This window comes from Entelurus aequoreus, linkage group LG09 (assembly GCF_033978785.1).
Source record: "Entelurus aequoreus isolate RoL-2023_Sb linkage group LG09, RoL_Eaeq_v1.1, whole genome shotgun sequence".
Classification (NCBI taxonomy): Eukaryota; Metazoa; Chordata; class Actinopteri; order Syngnathiformes; family Syngnathidae; genus Entelurus; species Entelurus aequoreus.
In genome coordinates this window covers 55,186,978-55,202,063 of record NC_084739.1, presented here as the reverse complement: position 1 = coordinate 55,202,063, position 15,086 = coordinate 55,186,978, and the positions used below count along the sequence as shown (strand labels likewise).

Here is a 15,086-nt window from a genome sequence, read left to right as displayed (position 1 = left end):
GTCCATAAAATTGCTATACTATTTATAGACACAGCGGAGAGAGAAGGGTGGCGCAAAATATTTTCTTCTTCCTGGGCGATTAAGTCAAGGCAATCGCTGATGGTTCGTCCACCTCCATCACTCTGAAGACTCCAACTTTCTCTTTCCTCCTGTTCCCCTTTTCTTTATCTGTAAATACACACATCACCCCACTTAGTTCATCACTACTAATCACCACTTTTTGATACTGAAGGATTTGAATATCTTAATGCTATCTACATATATTGCTAGCATACACATACACCTAATGAAATTAAATTGATATTCCCATCATATTTTTGCATTTTAACCATCATATAATTATTATAGTATCCATCCATCCATTTTCTACCGCTTGTCCCTTTTGGGGTCGCAGGGGGGTGCTGGAGCCTATCTCAGCTGCATTCGGGCGGAAGGTGGGGTACACCCTGGACAAGTCGCCACCTCATCACAGGGCCCACACAGATAGACAGACAACATTCGCATACCAGGGCCAATTTAGTGTTGCCAATCAACCTATCCCCAGGTGTATGTCTTTGGCGATGGGAGGAAGCCGGAGTAACCGTATAATAAGTATATATATATATATATATATATATATATATATATATATATATATATATATATATATAATAAGTAAATGGTTAGTTTTAAAGTAACACATCTAACAGGTTACACAATACAGTCCTAACACAAGGGTGTTAAGTATTTGCGAAACCGAAGTCAAATGACACAAGAACAACCCAACCTCCCTTTGGAAAAGTACATCAGACTTTGGGGAGAAGGAGAGGACAGACAGATGGCAGGATGTCTATCTTTCCCTGCTTGTGGACATGAGGGAATTGTATTTATTTGCTTCAAACAATCACACTGAAAAAAAAATCTAAGATGATGACTGGAAAAAAAACAAAAAAAAACTTAGTGTGCTTCTTTTAAGATGAAACCAACACGAGTAGGAGAAAAAGTTCTCCTCTCTTCTGTAGAAACTAAGACTAGGTCTTATTTGTTGCACTTCTTTAATTACGTTTAGTATTTCAAGCTCAAGAACAAGAAGACCAAAAAGAAGAATAAGAGTAGTAAGAAAAAAAACAAAGAACAAGAACAGCAACGAGAACTACAAAAAAAAAGAATAACAAAAACAAGGGGAAGAACAAGCACAACTACAACAAGAACAAGAAAAAGAACAAAAACACAAAAATGAATAATAAAAGAAACAAGAACACCAAGAAAAAACAACACAAGAAGAGCAAGAATAAGAAAGTAAATAATGCAATCTTTATTTCCAGTCAGTGTTTAATGACAGTAATGTGTGAAGTGGATTATATTTATATAGAGCTTTTCTCTAGTGACTCAAAGCACTTTACATAGTGAAATCCATTTTGTAAGTGGCACTGAGAGCATATGAGTGAAGTGTCTTGCCCAAGGACACAACAGCTGTGACTAGAATGGCAGAAGCGAGGATCGAACATGGAACCCTCAGGTTGCTGGCACGGCCGCTCTACCAACCGTGCTACACTGCCCCTGTAATCTATTTGGAACTGTACGACAGGAACTAAGGTACTTAGTAGGGGTGTAACAGTTTTGTAGATACCGTGGTATTTTGGTTTCAAAGTCTTCACAATAATACCATTACGCCTGACTGTATTAAACAAAAACTTGGTGTGTAATATTTTTCCGGCGCTTTAGCGTTGGCCGGGTCTGAAATTAAACCACATCTCCCAGAATCCTTTGAGCAGCGCCAAGGTAGGGGCACGGAACGCCATAAGCAGGAAGTGAAGTTTGTCGATGAGAGGAATTAGTTTTTTTGGACATTTCCTGAAAAAAAGACTTCAACATCTATCCATAACTCGGAGTTACGTTGCTAACAAACAGGTAGTGAAAACATAACCTCTTTGGCGAAGATAAGAAAGTCTGTGTTCTGCAAAAAGAGCCACAGGGCAACGCATCGAGGTAAACACCCCAAAAAAATGTCAATGCGGGAAATATGAAAAACTGGAAAAACTACTTTATAAATCCTCCTGCTCCCAGAAAAGCAGCTTACTCACTGGACAAGTCACCTTCATCATATTGCAGACTAATAAAAACATGTCCACTATAGTGGACACTGCTTGTTAGAAAGTCAAACTTTGAAGACACTAATGTAAACATTGTTTTACACTGGATGTTTAATTTTTTTTTTTAGAGACACTCAACTGTAAGTTTAAAAAAAATCTTCAACATTTATCTATATTCCAAGATCAAACACATTCAATCCCACACATATTATGAGCATTTGTGAACTGTTGAGAGTGCTCAAAAGTGCACATTTTTGTTGATAAATGACACAATGAGAGATTATCATAGCACATCAACATCTCTAAACATGTAAATGCTACCTTTTTGCCAAGTCAGCATTGCAAATTAAAATATGTTCCAGTTGTCTTACCCTGGACAAACAAAGGTTAAATAAATATATACATGTGAAGTAGGAAGTAAAGGTTTGTATACTACATTACCCAGAAGGCTTAGCACAATAGATAGGAACTGGAAGTAGGTCTAAGTTATGCTGGAAGACGATATTTGTGTCGTTAAAACAATTAATAGTTTATATATTGTTATATGTTCCTGCTTCGTTAACTCAAGGAACAAACATATGTTTTGATTCGGCAGCTGATGTGCGCATTTGACCGCCGCTCAAAGGCAAATTGGATGGCTAAAAATTACCGTGATTGGTCAAAATGTTGCAGGCATTGGACAAAGTTGCAAGGCCACACATAATTCGACTGACTGGCCATGTAGTTTCTTGGTATTGGATCGATACCAAAATTTGCTGCATTGCCTACCCCTATTGTTTGTGTACTGGCACGCTATAGCCACACTGGAACAAGTTTGAGGTAGTACCTTGTAAACTAGCAATGATAGTAGCACTTTATGCACTACACCAGGTGTTCTTAACCAAGGCGTAGAATGCTGCGGAATACTTTACATTGTAGAAATTATGAAGTTACTAGTACTACTAATAAATACTGACAAATGTCAACATAAACCTATTTTTCATAGAAATGACTCCTTTAGCTTACACATTTTATGTCAACAAAGGCGGTTGACCATGTATGTTGACTTAAGCGGACCTTTTTAATAACTCTGTGAACCAGGACTAGATGAGTGCACTTTTGGTGTACCAAATATTTCCATAAAAGGATGCATACAATATTACAGTATTTTAAGTATTTCATGCTGCAATGTATTCTTGATCGCTCACCCAGCAGGTCACTGCGGTCCAGTAGAAAATCCAGATCTTTATCGCTGAGGACTCTTCCCCTTGATGCTTTCACTTCCCTAAAAGGAGAGAAAAGTGGCGACCAACGTAAGGTTCTGTAATGGTTTGGTAGAAATGTGTCAGTTAACAGAGTGATGCATGACCATCTCAAACAACCAGAAGACGTCTGGAGCAAAAGTCAGAAGTTTGTTCAGCGCAAAAATGATAACTAATGATTCAAAAGGGACAAGCGGTAGAAAATGGATGGATGGATGGATTACATGTAAATGTAATTTCCGAAGTTTTTATTGAGTCACTTCTCTTGCAGTATTATGTGATTAGTATTTATTTTTACAATCAACCCGACCTAAGCCTTGTTCAGCATAATTTGTGATTAACACACTGTTTCATATATTTTGACAAGATTTTCAAACTGTAAGTAGCTTAGATATAATCATTAAACACTAGTAGAACCAAGACTAATGACCAATTAAGTCTTAATATTTAAGTGGCTCTGTATTGGAAAAGTCCCAAGGTAAAAAAACAAAGTTGCGGTAAAAGCAGATAAGTCTTACTTTTCAGTGCCTCTGGCTTGGAGCAGCTCCCTCAGCTCATCCAGATCAATGCAGCTTTTACTTTGCTTCAATTCTGCCCGCCCACCTTTGAACTTATCTGGGGGTAAAAGGAATGCACAGTTACAAATAAATAATTGCCTAAATGTGCTTGTATCAGTAAAAAAATCAAATAAAAAGGAGGTGGAGTCTCACTTTTGTGGATGACCATTTGTTCCAGTTTCCTCTTAGCCGAGGCTCTCTCCAGGATCTTCTGGTCGATGGTGTTTGCCGTGACCAAGCGGTACACAAGCACTGGTTTGGTTTGCCCGATGCGATGACAGCGATCCTGAGCCTGCAGGTCTGCCTGGGGATTCTGCAAATAGTCCAACAAGTTTAGTTTGGCTGATGATGAATACCAGAGGTGTGGACTCGAGTCACATGACTTGGACTCGAGTCATGAATTTGATGACTTTAGACTCGACTTGACAAAATGTAAAGAGACTTGCAACTCGACTTAGACTTTAACATCAATGACTTGTGACTTCACTTGGACTTGAGCCTTTTGACTTGACAAGACTTGCTACTTTCCCCAAAACCCAAACATTAAAAAGTTATTCAGGAGCGCTCCGTATCTTTCATTGTGTATGTGTGTGTCTGTCAGCGTGTGTGCTCTCAGTACAACAGCCAACCAAATTAGATCTATGTTGTTTTCATCCCACAGCATTCATCCAATCAAATTGCAGGACAACCAACGAAGAAGAGCTGTCAAACAACGCGTCAGTGAGGAAAAATTATGCCAAACAGTTTCGTTAGGGTATTAAAACTACGAGTTGGTCAACAAAAAACGAATTGCAGTATGCAAAACATGCGGTTCGAAGATTACAGATGGAGACGCAACAACTTCCAACTTCGTTCGACATTTGAAGTTGCACAAAGAACGGTAAATTTTGAATCTAAGCCAACGTTCATTGGCTAAGTAATGTAACTTTTATTTGATGTGTAGTTAAATCAGTGAGGCTGTAAACTCACTGCTAACGTTATAACCATAGACATCTTATAAGTAGATGCAGCATCGACCGCTACTGCCTACTGGCGCTGACGAGACACGGGGCCGCCATCTTGGAGCGGTGATCCACGCCACTCAATGCAATTCATTTGGCAGGAGCAATGAACTGTCAGCGCATTTAATTAATCGTACCTTACTGAATACCACTGATTTTCACACGTTTTTTTGTCATACGTGTAGCTATGATAAAGGACACATGTTTTATTATTCATAGTTTGCTTAACAGTAATAGAATATTCTTATATGCTATAAGTAACCAGACGTCCGAGATCAAAACTGGGAATGTAATCCCAGAGAAAGGGAAAAAAAAACGGTCAGCTATTTTTAAATTCAAGAAACAATATGATTAGGTTATATATACACATGCGTTTATCCTACATAAACAATGTATGAATACATTAGATATCTATATATCTTAGGGACCTATAGACTGTATCTCTGTTGCTGCAGCAGAGAGAGTTTATTCTGTCTTGACACTTTGTATTGATATTTTGTAATACATTCTTCCCTTAAATGATTGTTTTATATGTGTTTTTTATGTATGTCGCTTTGGATAAAAGCGTCTGCCAAATACTTAAACATATATAAACACCTGAAAGTCTTTATATCAGCTGAAACCACCTATCTGTTTCACTGGATTCAAAATAAAACCAAATTCTGTCTTACCAAACAATGTTAGTATTTGAATATTGTTACTTGAAGACGTATTCCTGGTTACAATTATACTGTTAAGTATTATCTTATACTTTGCCTAAAATGAGGATGCATCATAATCAGTGGCGGCTGGTGAATTTTGTTTTAGGTGGGGCTGAAAGTTTGTAAACCAAACCCCTGTAGGGGGGTCATCCTCCCCCAGAAATTTTTTTTGTGATTTTCACATACAAATATTGAAGATCTTTGTTCCTTCTCAACTCTGTGGTAATATTCTTTTCACAAAATACAAACAATAGTACATTAATGTTAAATCTTACTTGAGAAAAGTAATCCCCCCATTCCTATTTTCAAAGTTTGCTCATTTGAGCAGGAAAACGCTGAACACCAACCCGTTTTCTACCTGTCAACTGTCACTTTAGGCTGCTCGCCGGCTCCTCATCACCACTTCAAGATGGTGGCCGAATTTCTCGCGTCACAGCAGCCAATGCTGCGTCTACTTATAGATGTCTATGGTTATAACGTCATTGCAAACACGGCAATCTGTTGCGTCCACTGCAGTTCGCTACCTTATTCATACTTTGTCAAGTGATTTTTTTTTAAGCAGGGTTGCATGAGGTACCTATACATAACGTTACGTTAGTCAATGTATCACACACAGTAACGTAACGTTAGACGGCGGTCAGCAGCACCGCATATTTTAGCCACCTACAATAAGACAAAGTCAAATAAAGGTCAGTTAAAATGTATACTATATTAAGAATGTGTACATATTGCATAGGGCCCTGACATCTAAGAAGTACAACTCTGTTCATTGTTATGTTCATGTATTTATGTTTTTCATGTGTACGCACACAACACACACACAGTATGAGATGAGATCACTCGACATCCATTGCACCAGTCGCCCAGGGGCGGGGGGTCCCCACATCTGCGGTCCCCTCCAAGGTTTCTCATTGTCCCATTGGGTTGAGTTTTTCTTTGCCCTGATGTGGTATCTGAGCCGAGGACGTCGTCGTGGCTTGAGCAGCCCTTTGAGACATTCGTGATTTAGGGCTATATAAGTAAAAATTGATTGATTGAATGAGATAAGGTAAGAACAGGATAGAAACTGCTGTGGAACTAGTTACAATGCAATATGCCATGGGAATACAATGTTAACACTTTTGTGCAAATAAGTACAGTTGCACTTGTTTTTTCAAATGTGTTTATTCTGTAAAGGAATGAGTTAAATGTTTAAAATGACTGGTTAATAATGCTATTATGAAGTGCAATGTCAGCACAATTTTTTCCCCCTGCAATTTCAAAGGCACTTGTTTTAATAAATAAATACAGCGTTTTAAAAGCATACACAATCTGTGTAAATATATTAGTCTGTGGTTAAAAGGACTTGAAAGGACTCGAAACTCAAAATGCAGGACTTGGGACTTGACTTGAGACTTTCCAGTCTTGACCTTGGACTTGACTCGGGACTTGCCTGTCTTGACTCGGGACTTGAGGGCAAAGACTTGAGACTTACTTATGACTTGCAAATCAATGACTTGGTCCCACCACTGATGAATACATTCCCATTAACTGTGCTCAGTGCTCATCACAACAGCTAACAACACCAAGATGGCATCAATAAAGCAGGGCTATCCAAACCCGTTATGTATAAAACCCATGGAATTTTTTAACCTTTTTTTTTAAAATTATCAGTCTTGAGGATGTTTGTTTAATTTTGAAGAAAGAAAGCAGATACTAGACATGACACAAAAACTATACTCCTTTCAAATGGCAACTTTCTGACTTTAAGAACACTAAAATAAATCAAGAAAATACCTTGTGGTAGGTAGTAACAGTTTATTTAGCTCAAACTGAGTGAAATATTCAATCACTCAATCCTGAAGAAAAGAAAAAGGAATTATGGAGCTATGTTGCCCCTGGTAGGTTTTCCCATGGCAAACTGGTCTAAGGCGATGGGTCAGACTAAGAGCGATCAGAAGACTCTTAGGAGGAAAATAAAATTGAGGAACCGCACCTCGCCCTACTCTGGAGCCTCGCCGGACCGGGCACAGCCCGAAAGAGATGTGGAACCGCCCCCCGCAGACCCACCACCTGCAGGGGGATCCATGAGAATCCGGTGTTATGTGGACTGGGTAGCAGTCGAAGGCGAATGTCTGGACGACCCGGTCCTTGGTTGCCAAACCTGGTTGCCGGGACATGGAATGTCACCTCTCTGGCGTGAAAGGAGCCTGAGCTTGTGCGTGAGGTCGAGGGATACAGTCTAGATATAGTCAGGCTCACCTCAACGTACAGCATTTGGTGTGTAAGCACAAACAGCAGTCAGGAACCGTCCCAACACCCGGAGGCGGAGGGAAGCTACCCTCTTGTCTACTGGGTTAAACACCAACATACAGGTGTTGGGACCTATAGACTGTATCTCTGGGGGGGCACCAAGAATGACCACCCCAGCCTTATGCCTCTCACCACTTGCAATGCCAGAGTGATAAACAGTCCATGCCCTCTCAAGGGCCCCATCTTCGGCTGCTGCCCAACCACATTGTACGTGGTGAGCTTATTGAAGGGTGCTCCATTTTGCCTCTTCGGGCTGTGCCCGGCCAGGCCCCATGGCCACAGGCTTGACCACCAGGTGCTTGCCATCGAGCCGCACATACAAGCCTGGCTCCAGAGGAGGGCCCCGGTGACCCGCGTCCGGGCGAGGGAAAGGTTGGTCCTCGATTGTGTCTTTTCATTAAGGTTTTCTATTCAACAATAAAAAATATTCTGGCTATGCCTTTTTTTGTTATTTTTATAGCCAATTAAAGGTAACTTAGCACCAGTAATCATAGGACTAGTTTGTTTACATTGCCATGTTGGCAGGAAAAGCAGCATCTAAAATGACTAATGTGCTATCTTTAACATAATTACTTGGAGCAAATGGACATGGTAATAAGGCACCACAAATACCAAACAACCTCTCACAGAGCATAATGTTCACTCACCCAATCACTGTCAAAAATGACGACAGTGTCAGCAGCTGTCAGGTTGATCCCAAGACCTCCGGCTCGTGTACTAAGCAAGAAGAGGAAAACGTCCGGGTCTTTGGAAAACTTGGTCATCTAGAAGAAACCGCGCCAATGAAATCAGTACTTGAGCCAAACTACAGCATAACATCCGCCCACAGTCCATGACATTTATATTTTAACTCACATTTTCTTCCCGGTCGGCATAGGACATGTTGCCATCCAGTCTGCTGTATTGGAAGCCACGCAGATAGCAATAATCCGTTAGAATGTCCAAGATGGAGGTCATTTGACTGAAAATGAGAACCTAACAACAGAGTTTTAGAGTGCTTATTTTCAGAGCAAATGCAGCCTCATATCATGACTTTGTTGCTCACCATGTACTATTATTGTGCTCAGTTTATATTCAATACAGTGTCAAGATAAATCAGATCACGAAAAGGACAACCTTAAGTACAGTGATACCTCAACCTACGACCAAATTGTGTTTTACAACCAAGCTCGGAATACTTGAACCATATTTTTTATACCATAGGGTGCACCGTACTATTTGGTGCACTGCGATGAGCCGGTATATTTCCATATAAAAAGGCACACCGGATTATACGGCGCATTAAAGGGGGAACTGCACTTTAAAAAAAAAAAAAAAAGCCTATTCTTCACAATTATGACAGATTTTTTTAGTTGCATTCTAACTCGTAAATAAAAGTCAGCTTACAGTGGAGCTAATGGGAGGTCCTTTATTCTGCCCATAAAATCCAATAAAAAAACATCCAACATGTTTGATTTAAAATTTTCAGGACTTATACGGATCTTAAATAGACAAAACCAGGTAACGACAGGAATGAAAAGCTGATTTTGCATAATAAGCCACCTTTAAATTATGCTTTCAATTCAAAGCATAAGAAAACAGCAGACCGACACTTTGTATCTCAAAATACTTGTAAGTTAAGATACAGGTACTTTTACAAAAAACAAGGTGCTGTTTTACCTTATGTCCTCGTTCCTTGAGTGCAGGCAGAAGTCGGTCTAGAATGAGAAACTTCCCAGAACTTTGCACCAGTTGCTCATCAATCTGAATTATGTAAAAGGCGACATGTCACAAAAAAACAAAGAACTAAGGCTGATGGTAGTCTGAAATACTAGCTGACTAATTTTTTTTCAAATCAATTAGGAAATCCTCACTATTTAAAGCTCAGGACTTGAACAGAACGTGAATGTTTTACCTTGAACTCTTGTGTAGCAGCATCCAGGGGGTATTCAACTAGGTAGGGATGGTTACAGCATCTCTTTAGCAACATGAGAATGTTCTGCATCTTTAAGTTGATCTGAGCATCCAATGGGCACTGGATGTGCATCTCAAGAGAAGAGCTGAAATTGGAACATGTGGGAGAAACTTGAATTGACTGAAACACAAATCCACTTGTGTTGACTATTGGGAGTGCTCCAATACAACTTACAATACCAATACTGGAGCTTTCAGGGTTGGTCAATAAATATCAATTCAAACTAATAAGATATCAGTAGTAATCATAAATATTTGTATTATTTATAGTGTGGAATGTAAGAAAATGCTTGATCAAGTGAAATTACACAAACAGAACAATTGTAGGTATGAAAAACACTAACCTATTTATTAGCAACTGTCTGGAATAGTTGAGGTGCAGTGGTAATTGTTTTTTTGGGACACCTAGTGGCCAAATTACACTAATTCAAAATCACAGCAAAGTATTCAGTAACACAAGTGTCCACATCATCCAGCTTATTAAGTTGCTTCTGCTTTGGAGACTTTGTATGTGAAAGTAATAAGCAATTATAATTATTTGATACTTGTTTATATGGACAAAAGTGTTGTTTTAGACTGCAATATTGTCCAATTAAGGACACTTGCGTATTTCTAGCTTGTATGTTGTGTAGCTGCTAGTTCATAGTAATCTATATCCTACCATGTTTATATTTAGTACATGACTAAAACACAAAAGACCAACAATGTGTTTTTATTGGAGGACATTAAGATGTTACCTGGTTATCCAGCTTTGTACAAGTAAACTGCTTGTATTTGCACGCATTTATAGGACATTTTACATGCAAGCAGATACTGTACATTCACATACTTGTTTTTGTTTACCGATTTTAGACCGATATCAATATTGGATTGAGACACCCCTATTGACTATACCAACCCAGGTTATTTTAGCATGTCTTGACTAGACTTCACAAAAGCGTCGAGTTTGGGCTCGGACTTCCGGACTTGGAGGTTGGGTTAAAACCTCGAGTCCCCATGACTTAATTTACTGGAGGTTGGGATCTGGACTTAAAGGGGAATTGCACTTTTTTGGAATTTTGCCTATTATTCACAATCTTTGTATATGACAAACACACGTTTTTATTTTTTTTATGCTTTATAACCAATAAATAAATGCGAGCTAATGTCAGCTTACAATGGGGCCGCTAAAAATAGGTCCTCAACACTAGCGCTTAAAACAATATTGTTAATACTTGGTAAATATTCAGGCCATAAAATGTACATTTAGTATTTTTGTTACTTAGAGGGCTTTATGGGCAGAATAGAGGACCTCCCATTTCCTCTATTGTAAGCAAACTTATTTACAAGTTATAATAGATAAGAAAAAGAAAAACATATGTATTAAATGTAGGCAAAATTCCAAAAACGTCCAAATATCGATAATGTATGTTAAAGTAATACAGACGGTTCTAAAATGCAGCTAGAGTGTGGACACATGGAGAGAGGAGAAGAGGACAAAGTGTGCTAACCGCAGCACAAAGGTAGTTGGAATGTGAAGTATTGAAACAAAAAAACAAATGCTATGCACATTTCAGCAGAAGTCTAACTGGAAGCGCGTTATAGGAGTGACTAACAAGCTAAGAAGGGAAAATTAGCAAGAAGAAGAATAAGTCAGGAGAGAGAATATTATCCACACAGTAAAATAATTTTAGCCATAGATATAAATGAGTAGCTTTTAGATACAGTAAACACACAGGGACATTCCGTGATTTTAGAAGGAACACAAATTAAAATGATGCCTGCTTGCCAAGTAGGCAAGTCGTTTACAAACTCAAAAATGGCACAAAACCGCATTTGTCAGCAGCCAGAGAAGGAGCCGTATATACTGTACAAATGATTAATAATTAAATACAATAAATGTACAATATCATAATGTAGTAGAATTTCTGACCTTTTGACCTATATTTCTTGTCTTTTAAGAATGTCCGCTCATTTTCAATACTCTTGTATTTTTGTGCCATTGAATGGACCAGTTGTGGGACAAAAGTGAATATTAAGTCGTGCCAACCTGTCTATAGAATGTGTTGACTGTCTAAAGGATTCGAGTTGTTATGGAACAGATAGGAAAAGCAAAACAAGACATTTGACGCACTCGATAAGGAACGATGACGCACAACAGACATAAAAAATGGCAGAAGACTGGAACTTGTGGGTGATTTTGGCTTGTGTGTGTCTTGTGTGCTCTGGAGTACATTGTGTCTGCTTGCACGGACAATTTAATTCAACCTGCACTTCTGATAATGGGTAAATAAATTTGTTGTACTAAACTACTTTTGTTGCCTGCTTAAGCTTCGGACAATCCACTACACAAATTGGCGTCACGAACAGGATGGTTTAGAAGCTACAGGTCGACAGCCGCTCCGCTCTCTCTGTCAGGCAGACAATGTGCTACACGCGCGCATAACAAGGTAAGCAGTTTGCTTTAAAGTGTAAACATTTTCTGCCTGGAGAGAGCCGGACCGATAAGACTAATTGCTGAATCTATTTTTGATAAAAGATAGGTTTAGTCAGGTTCTCCAAAAACAACCTGGACTGGGGTAAATTATGGTTGGATTGAATTGTTTTATATGTGATCATTTGTCTGTGTGTTTGTTGAAAACTTGTGATTTCTTGTTTTTAACATTAGGGGATTGTTGATAGAATTTTGGTGGTTTGGAGTGTAGAAGCACAGACGATGTGAGACGAAAAATTTCTTTTAACCTCTTCATCCTCTGTCGTTGCTGGCAGAGGATGCTTCTTTCTGCAAGTGCATCAGAATTAGCCAGAGTTGGACAAAGATAAATTTAAGGCAAGGGTTGCTAACTGGTGTGACATTTGGCCCATATAAAATTGATACGTCTGTGAAAGTGCGAGACACCTGTCTATGTGGAAACTGCAGCGGTCCCTAGTCCTTGTGACTCAGCGTGTAAAAAAGCCTCATATTAGGTGACCATTCAGTGACTCCGGTAAAGGAGATCAACTGAGCCAAGTTGTCACGAATCTGTTTAATGGCTGCAGAATAGACAGGTGGCGTCTCGGGCTCCATATGGTAGAGCTTTGGTGAAACTTGGTGAAACTGTATGGGACTGACCAGACACGATGTCTGTAGGTTGCTGGGTGATTCCTGGTGGTCCTATGGCGCCTTAGAGGCCGGTGATCCGTGTTGGTCAGTTTGATAACGCAGGTGCTGCTCCAATGAAACGGGTTAATCGCCGTTTTATGAGCAATGATGGAACCTGGTTTTTGTGTGATATGAGACGGCCGATTCCACAAAAGCACGCGTGCATTAGTTGTTTATATTGGTCCGGACCAGGGGGGCGTGGTTTGTGGGATAAAAATTTGTTTTTTAAAATTTATATATATATATATCTGCGTATTTTAATAACTTTTGTGTAGCACCTGGTTTCTTATCTGGTTTAATTCCCCCCTTCCTTTCCCCCCCTCTCGCAACCTCCCCTCATGCTTTTTTCACAGCCCCGCTATCTGTAAAAGTCTGGAAATTGTCTAAAATGTGACAAAGACAAAGTTTATGTACAGAAAACATGAGTGAATGATTTATCCATTTAATTATCTTATTCCGCTCTCGGAGGTTGGATTGCGGGGGCAGCAGCCTAAGCAGGGAAGTCCAGAATACCCTCCTTAAACTTGACTATTTGTCCATCTAAGAGTGAATGATAAATGTTGTTCTTATTATTAAGGTTCTGATATGATACAGCTGTGCTTCTGGATGAGAAAAGTAGTTGTCTATTGCATTTACTTTTAACTGTGCTGGTAAATTCTCTGTGTGTGAGTGACTGTGTGACGCATATAGTCTCAGCTGGGAGACATTTTGAGATAAGAGTGTGTGCGTGTGACGAGGCTGTGTGAGTGACAGCTGCGTGAGACATTGGTTCGAAGAGGAGTGACACTGATAGCATTGAGCTAGGTTAGCATTGTGTTAGCATAGCATTGGGCTAGGTTAGCAAAAGTTTGCTTACTGAGGCATAGTAAGGCTAGGTTAGCATCTAGCTTGGCATTACTAAGTGTGGTTGAACAGTTATTCTCGGTCTGTAGAGTGTGCTAGTAGTAGGTGCTTGCTAAGTCCAGTAAAATAATAGATATATGGAAAATTACACGGTTAATTATCAATAAATAAATACGGATTGTGGGACATTGAAACATTGTTTAATTCATCATTCATTTATATGTCTAGTATACTTTTTTTTTTGGTACAGCTTTGCTGCTTATCTGATCCATCCAGTTCCTGTGGGAAGTTGCGACAAACACACACATCATAGATTAGGACACACTGTAACTTTGAATTAATAGTTATACAACAAATAAATTAATAATTTTGAATTTAAATTTGATAAAGATAAATTGATCATACATTGACATTTTAATTTTTTTAGGAATAAACACACAATAAAATAAAAGTTAAATTTATATTCTAATACATCTAAGGGCATCTGTGAAACATAGAGTCTGAAGAAGTACAGATAAGAGCCACTCAGCGCCATTGTCAAAACAAAACGTAGAGAAGCGTTAAACAAATTCTAATCAGAAGGAAGACAGACCAAAATATGAGAACTTAAGTAAACAGACAGCAAGTAAACCAGAAATAATAATGTAAATAAATAACAAAGAAAGCACATTTTTATGTGACATTGGTGCATGTAGAATTACAAATAGAGAATAAAACTAAATGGAAATAACTGTCTGCAAGATGAGCATGACGTCATGAATTGTGCTCGGGTTAGTAATAGATAGATAGACAGATAAAACGTTATTGATTCCTTCAGGAGAGTTCCCTTTGGAAGAAGAACTAAAAAGTAAACAGTAACTGATAAGGGTATAAATGGAAACAAAATAGATTCTATTAAAATAGAAACTAGGCATTAACGACCATGATATAAAAAAGTATTGCACTGTTATTGTTTTGCATTCCCTGTCATCCTAGCCCCCCAAAGAGGAGTTGTACAGTGTAATGATGTATGAGACAAAGGATTTTTCATAGGCTAAACCAGTAGTTCTCAAATGAGGGTATGGTGTTTCCGCCCGGACAAAAAAGGGAGGTACTTGAAGGTATGTCAAGGGGTACCTGAGATTTTAAATATTTTAAAATAGCGACAATTCAAAATCCTTTATAAATATAATTATAGAAGAATAATTCTTCAACAAAATAAATATTTAGAATTAAGTTCACGAGCCCAGATGGATCTCTATTGCAATATCCAAAGAAGGTTGATGATTGATTATATGTATAGAAATCTTTATTATAATTTAATCA

General features: G+C 38.7%; 1 protein-coding gene across 2 annotated transcripts in view; it reads right to left on the bottom strand.

The window, feature by feature from the left end:
• hells (helicase, lymphoid specific) overlaps positions 1 to 15,086 on the bottom strand; it is a 50,285-nt gene that overhangs the window by 461 nt on the left and 34,738 nt on the right. For both annotated transcript variants that reach the window (XM_062058950.1, XM_062058949.1), the window contains 8 exons: positions 9,759 to 9,903; positions 9,524 to 9,607; positions 8,720 to 8,839; positions 8,512 to 8,628; positions 4,024 to 4,183; positions 3,832 to 3,928; positions 3,260 to 3,336; positions 1 to 168 (listed from right to left, as the gene is read on the bottom strand). The exon at positions 1 to 168 is cut by the window's left edge. In XM_062058950.1, the coding sequence (XP_061914934.1) occupies positions 80 to 168; positions 3,260 to 3,336; positions 3,832 to 3,928; positions 4,024 to 4,183; positions 8,512 to 8,628; positions 8,720 to 8,839; positions 9,524 to 9,607; positions 9,759 to 9,903 (889 nt within the window). In that variant the 3' untranslated portion in view covers positions 1 to 79. The remainder of the gene's footprint in view (positions 169 to 3,259; positions 3,337 to 3,831; positions 3,929 to 4,023; positions 4,184 to 8,511; positions 8,629 to 8,719; positions 8,840 to 9,523; positions 9,608 to 9,758; positions 9,904 to 15,086) is intronic.